The 12121-nt window shown below is 35.7% G+C and overlaps 1 protein-coding gene across 9 annotated transcripts in view; it reads right to left on the minus strand.

The window, feature by feature from the left end:
- The window catches only part of Caps2 (calcyphosine 2), a 103374-nt gene that overhangs the window by 13995 nt on the left and 77258 nt on the right, over window positions 1-12121 (minus strand). For 8 of the 9 annotated variants that reach the window (XM_005374331.2, XM_013517685.1, XM_005374330.2 and 5 more), the window contains 5 exons: window positions 10478-10597; window positions 6317-6391; window positions 4897-4992; window positions 4722-4815; window positions 671-789 (listed from right to left, as the gene is read on the minus strand). In XM_005374331.2, coding sequence (XP_005374388.1) covers window positions 671-789; window positions 4722-4815; window positions 4897-4992; window positions 6317-6391; window positions 10478-10597 — 504 coding nt within the window. Of the gene's footprint in view, window positions 1-670; window positions 790-1188; window positions 1450-4721; window positions 4816-4896; window positions 4993-6316; window positions 6392-10477; window positions 10598-12121 lie in introns of those variants that run through there. The other variant, XM_013517689.1, reaches the window with a different exon arrangement.

Here is a 12121-nt window from a genome sequence, read left to right on the forward strand (position 1 = left end):
GGAGGAGGAGGAGGAGTATGTGGATATGTGCCATTTAAAAACTCAAAATCACTTAAAGTCATTTTTATTCATCGTATTATATTTTAACTGTATATATGATCAATCAACACTTAAGCATATGGCACCCAAGATTTTTTATGCTAAAAAAAACCATACAAAAATATGAGAAAATTTTTTACAATGTTCTACTGATATCTCATATTTTAAAATTTAAATCTTTGGCAGTATTTATTAAAATAAAAATGCTACGGCAAAGGCAAAATGATGTTATGTTTAACATAAAGTTGGATATTTTAAATGCATAACTGATCATAACTTTTCTCACTCATGGAATGTAAGAGTACAAAGTGGCACATAAAGTAGAAATAGCTATGCTTTTAAATTAGATGTATACCCTGCAGATTATACCTTCCTCGTGTGCTGCGAACAAGTTCTGTGACTGACGTGTGCACACTGGTTATATAAATATTCTACTTTACAGCCTTCACGATGGAAGCTGTAACTTCCCTGCTCCACACCCAAAAAGTTCTTCAGAGCTGGAAGAGAGTGAAAGTCAATCAAGTCCCAACTGCAGAACTAACAAAAATCTAAGTGTTTTGTGACAGAGTCTCACTTTAAGGTAAAAATGTTTTCACTCACTTTGAAAGTGATCAATACATATTTGACTTACTTGACAGAATCCAAAGCTATTTGATCAATATTTGTGATTCGAATTCTAAGCACTATATTTTCTTGTATGCTTTGTGGAAGACTTGGATGATCAGAGCTCAAAAATGTCAAAGTTGCACCCTGAAGGAAGGAAAAGATAAATTATTTACAGCTAGAAGAGCGTGAAGAAGGAAAATACAACTGCTATCAACTAAAATATTTGATTTGATAATAAGTGGCAAGGCCTATTATAATAATAATATTTGAAGAATATTTAGAAACTATGTAGGTATTAGCCGATACCATAGAAATAACAAATCTCCCAAGCATTCAGTTAGAACAGTCTTCTATTTAGTGATCAGTATGAACAAAAAAGCCAGCTATATAAGAAACTCCAATTTTTTAAAATGAGAATCATGAACCAAAAAACAAACATGCTCCATCAAAATTGTGACACCTCTAAACACAGAGTACAGGCACTAGTCCACAGAGAGATGCCTGTGAACTGACGAATGTGACAGACGCATTGAAATCTTTCACCTGGTCTTTTGACGACAGATCACGCAAACATAAAACCTAATTTAAACCGAGTAGAACATCGAAGTCTCAGTGACAAAATTCTTACTCAAAATCCTTAAAATACATTTAAAAGATCATTACTTTAATTCTTCCATTGTTCATATACACAAATAGCCAGTGTAAGGAAAAATACAAGGTAAAACTAAGAGTCTTGCTTATTCGTGTTGACCATAGGGAAGAGATTTCCCTCCTTTCCTTTTTTTAAAACAGTGATTGTAAGCATTAGCATTTTCTTCTCCCTTGGGAAAAAAATATAGATAATATATTTAGCTTTATGACCTCAGAAAGTCTTTTTGCGGAACTTGGAAGCTACCCTGAAATGTAAACACAAAGGGAGGTAGCACCTTTATCTATTTCTCCTCAGAAGGTTGGAGCATAATTGTACGTGGCACCTTGCTCACGTGCAAAGCCACCTTCTGTGACAAAGATATGAAAAGTATGTTTCCCTCTCAACAAAGTCAATTAAGTAACACAGTTGGTCACTGTAGTTACTGGGTGACTCGAGGACAAACTGTTTGTGACAAACGGTGCTGCCAAGTCCTATTACTCGAAGACAAGTTACTTGTATGCAATGGCCGCATCTCTTAGGTATACAAAAGGGTGAGATTTCTGTCTTTGCACTTTCATAGCAGACTGCCTATGACATAATATGTGCTATTTAATATTTATTCAGTAATAAAACAACTTTCTTTACTATTTTTGTGTGAGGTTTGAGGGGTTGGCAAAAGATTTAGTTTTAAATTCCATTTCCTCAACACCAGCTATGGGAGTAATCCTTAAAATATTTTTCAACTAAGAAAGCAGTGAAGCAGTGAATTGGAGGTTCCCAACTAAGATTGCAGATGGGTTCCAGGTCTGCCAAGTTAACGAGCCAGATGAATTCAGAGGCAAGTAGAGCTCCTTTGCTATAGCTTCTACCTTGGAGCAGTTTCCTCTCTGCTTCAGCATATCGCTTAAATATTTTCATTGTCTATGAGGAAAACCTATTTTCCATGAGGAAATAAATTAGGAAATACTTCAGTAAAGATCTTCTGCTTATTCTACACACTAGCAGCTTTCTAATGGTTAAAGACATCATGCAAAACTTATGAAGGCTTTTGAGAAAGAAATTAGTGATTTTTCTGATATCAAGAAGAAAGAAAAACTGAAACACTATTAAGGGTAGAAAAGAGAATGTGTCAAGGAAGAGCTAAAGAATTTACAGTTCCAAACTGGGAGGTCTAGAATTATGAGTGAAAAACTGAAATATTATCTTACATTTAGATCATAATAACCCAGGCTGAATTTGCAGTATACAGCAGTTTAGATGGGCTCTTCTGTCAAGAAGAGGGTGAGACTGAGGATGGGAAGTTTCAGAGTCTCCTGTAAATGAGGGTTATATTAAGCAACAGAAGAATCTCTCATATGTGTAGCGGTGTTACATATATGAACACACTTATACGTATGCATACAGGTACCTCCATGCAGTCCGTATTATGTATTTGATGTTAAATATGAGTGAATACACATGTGGGTGCACTCTTATTCAAGTGTGTCGATGATACATGTGCATATGCATATGAGTATTATTTTTACAGCTGTCATCAAAATTTCTTGGAGGGATATTTAGGAAAAGATAGACGGAGCATGTCGAAATGAAAAGATAGGTTCCACAGAATTATCTGCACAGCAGAAGATCTCTCTCCCCCACTGAAAAACAGAGAGGAGTCCGGCTGACTATTTCTATATTTTAAAAGTGAAAGATGGAGGAGAGGCGACAGATGAAACAGTTGGAAAATAGAGAGAAGGGCTTTCACATGGGAAGTATTCAAGAGACATATTTTTCAGGATAGAAATTTCCAATAAGAAATTGTAGGCTGCTTACACCGCTGCAATATAAACTTCCCTGGATAGTGCCTTTATAATTTCCACTATACACACAAAGCATGCAGTTATATCTTCCTTCCTTCCTTCCTTCCTTCCTTCCTTCCTTCCTTCCTTCCTACCTCCCCTCCTTCCTTCCACAGGAATCATATAAGGAAGCAGAATAGGAACTGTAAGACTAAATCACCACTTACACTAAATTGCTGGAAATAGCGACTCACATCTAGTAGTAACTTTCTAAACTTGCTTTCTTCAGCTTGTAAAATAGAAGTCAGAGCTGATTTTCTTCAGATCTCAAGAGGCAATATCGAGTACCAAATACACTAGATATCTAATCCAAGATTAAGATGTCAAGTGTTTCTTCACCCTTCACTCCTTCCTTAATTGGTCATCAAATCTTACTGATTTTGCCTTCCAAAGATTTTTTTTTTATTTTTCTAATTAACTCTGTAGATACAACCACTTGCTTAATTCAGGTTACCATGACCTCTATCTGCAATTAATACGCCAATCCAGTCCAGTCATTGTGCTCTTCGTCTTCAACTACCACCGTGTCACCTCTCCCACCTGCAGCGCCTTCAGTGACTCCTTCACACATTTCATATAACTCTCTAACATAGGACTACTTCAATAAACTCAGTTCATCCCGACAACCCCTACACTGAGTCCTGTATTTCAACCAGGCTAAACTACTGTCAGTTCTCCAAGTAGTCCATGCGTTTTCTTGCTTTTGTTCTTTACACAAGCTGTCCCATTTACCTCCAAGTTTTTCCTTACCCTCATCTATGACCCTATATCATCCTAGCTAATACTTAGTAAAGATTAGATAGCACTTTCTCCAGGAAATCTTTGACCTCATGGAACTGGTGCATTGCTCCTCCCATTTGGACCCAAGTTTTATATACATATTGCATGAACGACTGCTGTGTAGTACTTCATTTTAGTCATGTTAAAGTATGTGAATTTTATAATCTAAAATTTCAGAATATTGGGGCTGGAGCAGTAGCTTAGTGGCAAATCATTTGCCTAGCACAGACAGGATCCAGGGTTCAATACTCCACACCTCAAAAAATTTTAAAAATGAAAAATAAAATTTCAGAGCACCATACACACTGTAACAGTATCTACGATCCACCCATATTTGGGAAACCTGTTACACCACATGAGTTTTCCATAATGCAAATATTATGAAAAGGATAGGCTATCAGCTCCAGAGACCAATGGCCCTTCCTGAAAGAAACCAGGCATCCTCAGAGAATAAGCCTACTCTAGATGGAGCCTCACTCCTAGTGTTATGGAGACAACCACTTATTCAATAACACAGCATTGAAGAGCCTGCAAATATACCAAGAGGTAAGCTTTCCTGGGTACAACCTGCATTATAGAATGGGGCAGGGGTTACACAGAATAATCCTGTGCTTGCTTTCAGATCACTGGGATTTGGGCCTTAGTGGCAGAAGTTCCTTGGAAAACGTCAACCATTATCCCACTCACACAAATGTCCCTGCTCAGAAGAAAGGAGAGGAGGGAAACTGAAAGCAAAAAGCCCTGCTTCGCCTTCCATACGGGGATTCCACAGCATCCCACATCTGCTATTAAATGTTTTTTATGTAGATACACACTTAACTTACAATATAAAAGTCACCAAGCTGGTATCGTTTTCCTTTTCTTCGTCCACATTGATGACTGTAAATGTTTTTGGGAATAAATGGAAGGACATTTGTTCTAGAAGTTAAACAGAAAACATAGTTATTCAACGCTTTGCAGACATAATCATCTCAGGAGTTTTCATGTTCCACACCATACCTGTTTTTGCCAAATTGTCGATATTCATAAATTGTAAGGGACTTGTCACTAGTGAAAAAGAACCCAATCAGCTCTCTGCAGGCATCACGTCCATGTCTAGAAAAATACCATAGCGAAGATTTTCAAATGGAACAATTTTAACTTCAATAATAAAGTAAAAGTGAGCATCTAAAAGTGGGCAAATATAACACTCGAGTGTGCGGGTGTGGGTAGCTGTAGGGAACACACCACAGCTTGAAGTGTCAAATTAGATTTCGATGAAGCAAAAAACCTTATTCTATACAGACAGCAACATGGGTATGTTACAGTGTGTGTCACTAACCCAACCTACAGTTTCAAAATACAGAAGACCTTAAAAAAACCTTTACCTTGTAAGAAACTACTCGAAGATATACCATTTATTATCTTTCATTGTCATAAAAAAGGTTTTAAATTGCTGAACAAGTATTGCCATTTAAAAATACATATTTTATGAGAAATATGCACAAAACCATCAAGTAGAATTATGTATTACTGAACGTTTATAAGCCTGAGACAATAGGTTTAAAAATCACCTCCTTTGTTCTCTGCTCCATTACCCATAATCTACTAAAACTACTAAAATCACTAAAAAATTAAACTACTACAATTAACTAAAACTATTAAAATTAACTAGTTAACTAAAACTATTAAAATTAAATTAAGCATCTTATATAAAAATTAACTTTACATAACTTAAAACTTTATAGCAGTAATTCATATCTTTTTAAAAATTCACTTCTAAGTTTCTTTTAAAAATATTGCTTGTTTGGTGCTACTGGAGATTGAATCCAAGGGCCTGCACACTGAGCTACATTCCCACTGCTTTTTTATTTCTTATTTCAAGACAATGTCTCCTCAAACTAATTATCCAGGCTATGCTCAAACTCCACGCTTAGCTTCCCAGAGCGCCGTGATTACCAGTGTTTGTTAGATGTTAAAACACTTTTAAAATCACTTTTTGACTTTTTTTGTTACTGTTTTATGGGATTTTTTTTGTGGGGGGCTATTTTTTCATTTCTGTTTTGGTTTTGGTTTGGGTGTTGCTTTTTTCAGAGAGGATCTCACTCTATAGTCTAAACTGGTCTTGAACTCACTGTGAAACCCAGGCTGGCCTAGAATTCCTAGCAATCCTTCTGCCTCAGCCTTCCATATCCTGGGATTACAGCCATGCAGCACCATACCTGGCACTTCAAATCTCTTACTAAGTAATGCCTAGTTAAAACAGTTTTCTTAGAGCTTTGTATTTTCTATATTTTCTGCAACAGATTAATATCGCCTAATATGTTCTAAATTCATTTTTTTCACTTAAATGGGAAAATTTGTCTAATACCATTATTTGAATGTGAAGAGAATACATATTTATAAGTATAGAATTTAAAAATTTAGTAAGTACAATTACCTTGATATGATCCTGCCATCAAATTGTACTTTATGAGAAAGCGCATTTTCAGTTAATGTAGAGTGGGTTCTAATCCTGTTAAAAATATATATATATATTGTCAATAATTTCTAAATGTACCTACATTTGGATAAACAATAAATGTACTAAAAGTAAGTTTTGCTGGCATTGTGAAACAGCATAAGCTAGATAAAGATGGAGATACAAAATTCTCAAATTGTTAATATAGAGCAAACACAACATCATCCTGAGATGGAGTACGTATGAATGACTTCTGTATCGGACTCTACAGTATAACATGCTACAAAAGTGAATACCGGAGAGAGCACACTTGTGACTGGCCCTATGATGCAGCTCTGTGAAAGCCATTTCCAACACTCTTCTTTACCTCCCACCATGGAATTTGCTCTTTTAGTCTCTGCAATTGGTTTTTTAGTGTCTGCTCAAAACTGAGCAAAGGAGCTCAGTTCTGCTACTAAGCTTTCAGGAAAGATTTGATTTTGTCCACATGAGACAGCGGCATGGGAAGAGTTCCTGCCTGTGAACATGAAAGGGATATGATGCTGCTACATACCCATGGTGCCCATCAAGCTGCTATGGCAGAAAATCTATTAAGATCTAGTAAAGTGAGGCCAGATCTACAACATCACTTTGCCTCTAAACTAAAACCAAACAATGCCCACCAATGAAGCACCTGGTTCTGTAAGAAAAATAAGTTCTGACACATTTAGCCCTATCAGTCAGGTTTTCAGTTATGGACAGCTGAGAGTATTTCTTACAAAATAAATGAATAGTGAGAAAGAGTGCCAGGTGAAGTTCAAGCCTTGAAATATGTGTGTCCATATTTAATCTTACTCAGACAGCAGTGAGTGATCTCCTAAAGTCTGTAAGCCAAACCTTGGTTAAAAATATAATGTGAAACCCAAATGTACACGTGTTGACACCCTATCATGAAATCCTTTCTCTTACAGAAATCTAAAGACCCAATGATGTACTGTTACTTCCCTTCCCAAGTAATTTTATGACAGCTTTCCACAGCCTGCAAGTATAATGAAATAGCAATAAGGTAAATAGCGTGTGAGTGTGTGGGTCACAGGGATCTTGAAAAGCTACCCCTCTATAAATCTAGGCCTCTACTAAAGGAATCGGAGGATGGGAAACAAGAGCCTGCTAACTAAATGATAGTTTGTGAACACAATGGAGCCATGAAAGCTTCGTTATCTCAATTCAATTTAATCCATGGGTATTATGTACTTACTGAATACCCATTTTGTGCCTCGAACAATGCTAAATGTTCACCTACAATAACACCTACCATTTATGAAAGACTTTCTAGACACTAGTCACTGTTAAATCACTTTACTGTGTATTAACTTTCTTAAGGCTTACAATAACTCTTTTTGAAAAGAGAGAAGAAGTAAATACACATTGATGTTATGAAATTCACAGTGCCGTATCAGGTTTGAGGTTCCTAATAAACAGCACAAATATTATCTATCCCATTTCTGTACCAATACAGAAAGAAAAATACAGCATATTAAATAGCAGATGTGCAATTTATTATCAATAAGGCTGTTGGAAACCATGGTTTAGGTATGCAGCAAAAATAAGCTCCATCTTTGCCACTAGAATTAAACAAACTAACTGCTTATTTTCATTAAAGAAGTACCTTGTACAAATTTGATGCAGGGGGTAAAATGTGTGCTTCTTCAAGCAATTGCTTCCCAAGGAAAATGAGATAGGAAAGGCTAAACTACACATGCCAATTCCTGCTTCTAAGTATGAAGCCCAGTTCTGTCCCTCTTTTCCGGAAAAATGAAAGAGAAGGTAAAATCGATAAATTCAGTCATCCTAAGAAATGCTCTCCTAGTATTTTTCAGGCAACTGGATTAGCTCTAAACAATCTACAGGAGCTTAATATAAACTAATACTAATCAAGATAGGTATAGAAAAAGAGATAGATGAAACTGAATAAAAAACCTAGAATCAATTAAGCATTTACAACAGCTTAACATATGACATAGCAGCGTTGCCAGTCAGAATGAAAGTGACTTTGTGGTGGGCAGAGGTTTCTTAAAGAAGCTCCAAAGGACAAGGAACTATTGGAAAAGATTGGGAGATTGGCCAACTTTCAGGTAAGGATATCTGGTGGCCAATAGACATATGGAAAGATATGCAACTTCATTAGTATCCGATGAAATGCTAATTAAAATCACCAAAACACATTTATAAGAATTAAAATGAAAAAGACAGTTCCAAGCATTGGCAAAAAACTGTTGCAACTAGGAAATTCACTCTGCTACTATTGCAAATTGCCAGTTTGAAAAACTATTTGCAGTAACTTTTAAAGAAACAAATGATCCAGAAATTCTACTTCTATTTACTCAGCTTAATGAATACAAATGTTCACTAAAAGGTATGCACAAGTAAACCCACAGAAGCACTATTCATAAATAGCCAAATGTTTTTCAACATTGGTTAATAAAAAATGCGCAGTGTATGTATGCATTGGAAGACTCTATGACACTGAGTGGAAAAAAAAAAAATACAAATAGCCAAGTGGATAAAACTCACAAACACAATACTGAGTGAAAGTAAGATGTCAATGTATAGGTTAGATAGATAGATAGATAGATAGATAGATAGATAGACAGACAGATAGATATAGAGATATATCAGAACATCATGTTTTATATCAAATAAATCAGTACATAAATAAATGCCATTAGAGAAAATAAAAGAGGGCACACAGATTCCAAATTTTGTGATTTCACTTATATGAAGTGCATAATCAAACAAGTCTAATCTATGAAGTTAGGATAGAGAAGGTCACTGGTCATGGCAAAGGAGGTGGATACTAGTTGGCAGGCAGCACAAGGTGCATTTGTGGGGTTCTGGTAATGTTCTGTTTCTTGATCTAAAAGTTTGACATGAGTATTTTTCATGTGTAACAATTCTTTTGCTGTAGACTTAAAATGTACGCACTTTGTGAATGTATGCTTTATTTCAATAGAAGTTTATTTTAAAAAAGAAAAGCTTAGATGTTTGGTAGATAAATGGTCACACAAAAATGTCTGTGCCCTAATATTCAGAACATGTGAATATGTTAACTTTACATGATACAAAAGATACCACACCATATGTAATTAAGTTGAAGATATTAAAATGAGATTCTCAGGATTACCCAGGCATGTTGAATGCAATCACACCTATCTTTATAAGACGAAAGCAGAGACAGACTATCTATAGAGGAAGGGTCAAAGAGTTGTGGAGTGAGTGAGGCAGCCTTGGACCATCATAATCAGCTCAAAGGTGGAGGATGGGACCACAAGCCAAAAAATAAAGACAACATCTAGAAGCTGCAAACGACAAAAAAATAGCTTGTTCACTGAAAATTCTACAATGAATGCAGCCGGCCAACACCTTGATTTTAGACTTCACAACTACCGAACTGTAAGAGAATAAATTTTTGTGTTGTTTTAAAACATTTAAATTTGTAGCTGCAGCAACAGGAAACTAACATATGACAGCTTCAAATATCTAAATGTATAGAAGCCACGGCTTCCAGAAAAGAATGAGACAGAAAAAAAAAAAGACACAGAAGAATATGAACAATTATAGAAGTCTAGAAATAGAAAAGAGCTACTGTAGGTACTGGTAGATTTTCTGTCTCTTCAAGATGAGGCTAGATGTCAACTGTCAGTGAATTCATGGAGGAATTTAAGTAGGCTGCACCACAGGACTGTTAAAGCCCATACCAGCTCAAAGGTTTTATAAGCTAGAGTTAAATGTAAAAGGGAAATAATGAGCAATACTAATTTTAATATATCAGTGAAATTTAGCTAGTATATATTACATAGATAAAAATAATCTCAGTTACTGTATTATACATTTTCATATATATTATCCCCAAAGGTTGTGGCTTTTTCCCCCTAAATTACAAATTTTTAAAAAATCTAAAGGACAAACAAGGTAGAGTAAGATATTGCCTCTAATATCTTAAGATGACAGAACTAGGATCTGAACTGCAAAAATGGGATTGCTCCTTATATAGTAAAAAAGCAAAAACAAACACAAAAACTTTTCAGTCACAGAAATAAAATTTAACAATACATTTATAACTCAGTGCCTCCTCATTTTATATAATTAAAATCTGCTTACTTTGTTTCATGTAGTGTTCTTTTCCTACATCGAAGAGGTGGTCTCTCTGAATCTGGAGGAATATGAGCATTTTCTTGTTTCTCAATGTTTATATTTTGTTCTGGATCACTGATTACAGCTCTAACAGGAAAAACACCAAGTCAGATAGTTAATGTGAAAATGTATTGCTTTATTATCCACATACTTTAATCAATTTGTAAAGCATACACCAAATGGAAATTTATACTGTTGTCAGAATAATGCTTTTGTCAAATCTGCATAAATTTAATTATTAAAATATTGTCCATAAAAAAAATGTGACTATTCCAGTGTTTCTGTGAATATTACCTAAAAATAAAGTAAAATTTTTGAGGGAGCTAAGAGCTTCATGTCCTTAGCATTCATTAAACAAATAGACACTGTGCTGGTTTCTGATAATGTAGGGGAAAACACAAGTAAAATACAATAAAAAAGTGATAATTGCCGCAATAGAAATTCAATGGGCAAACATAGAAGAGGATGACGTAAGTCTTGAAAGGAAAAAATATACAGAAGTGTTCATCAAAGGCATCTAAGAAGAGAAGACGTTTGCACTGATTCTTAAGAGGCAAGTAGAAGTTAGACTCAACCGAGAGGGGTATCACACGCATAGGAACAGTAGGCACAAGGGCACAGAAGCAGTCTGCACTGCACACTTCAGGAGCTTCACAGTGTGCTAAAGGAGAGGACACATGGTAATGTTGCAGCAAGCATGTTTATTTAACTGAGTCACCCTTGGAGGCCGGCTGCAGAGACAAGCAAGTTTATAGCCAGCGGTGGGCACCCAGTACGTGACTGAGCACCAAGCCTGAAGGGCAGGAGGGGAGAATAGTTATAGAATTCTAGTTCCGGGTCTAGGGGGTTGATTGAGTTTTTTCTGACATGATTTAGAGCAGCTACAGAAATAATCCTACAACACATGAGCTCAGCTTGTGACAAACGAACAAAGGCATTTGACATTTTAAGTAGGAAACAAGAGGTCTTATGACAAACATGGGGGAGGTATCGGGTTAGGTAACTATGACAACATTTACAAGAAACAAACTTAAAGAAACAGAAACTTCAGCTTCAAAATGACACTAGAAAAAAAGGACACTAGAACACAAAATGACATTGGTTTGGTTCTTTTCCCCACTTTAGTACAACCACACTGCCTGGGTTTAACCTTTGCCTCTTCCAGAAATATGCTACGTGGGTTTCTCTAATCATTCAACTCTAGGTTATATTTTCCTCATTTATAAAGAGTAATGTGATATGGTACCTCTCTCCAATATTGTGATTAAATAAAGATTAAACAAATTAGCATATACATATATGCTATTACACATACATATAAAATATATATGTATATACACACATATTGTTTATAACAGTATCTGTCACCTAATATAGAAGAGATCCAAAAATTGAGCCCCTGAGCATTCCCACATTTAAAGACTGGGAAAGTGCAGAACCAAAAGACTCTGAAAGTGAGCAGAAGGGAGGAAGAAAATAGTCCCATGTGTACAACAGGAAGCCACGTAGAAAAATGAAAAAAAGTCTCAAAAAAGATAGTTTCCAACTAAGACAGAAGTTGCTAATGGGCCCAGGAAAGGAGCAGTGAGATGTCACCATTTGTTTAGTAAT

Source organism: Chinchilla lanigera, unplaced genomic scaffold (genome assembly GCF_000276665.1).
Source record: "Chinchilla lanigera isolate Chin_1 unplaced genomic scaffold, ChiLan1.0 scaffold00004, whole genome shotgun sequence".
In the NCBI taxonomy this organism is placed as follows: domain Eukaryota; kingdom Metazoa; phylum Chordata; class Mammalia; order Rodentia; family Chinchillidae; genus Chinchilla; species Chinchilla lanigera.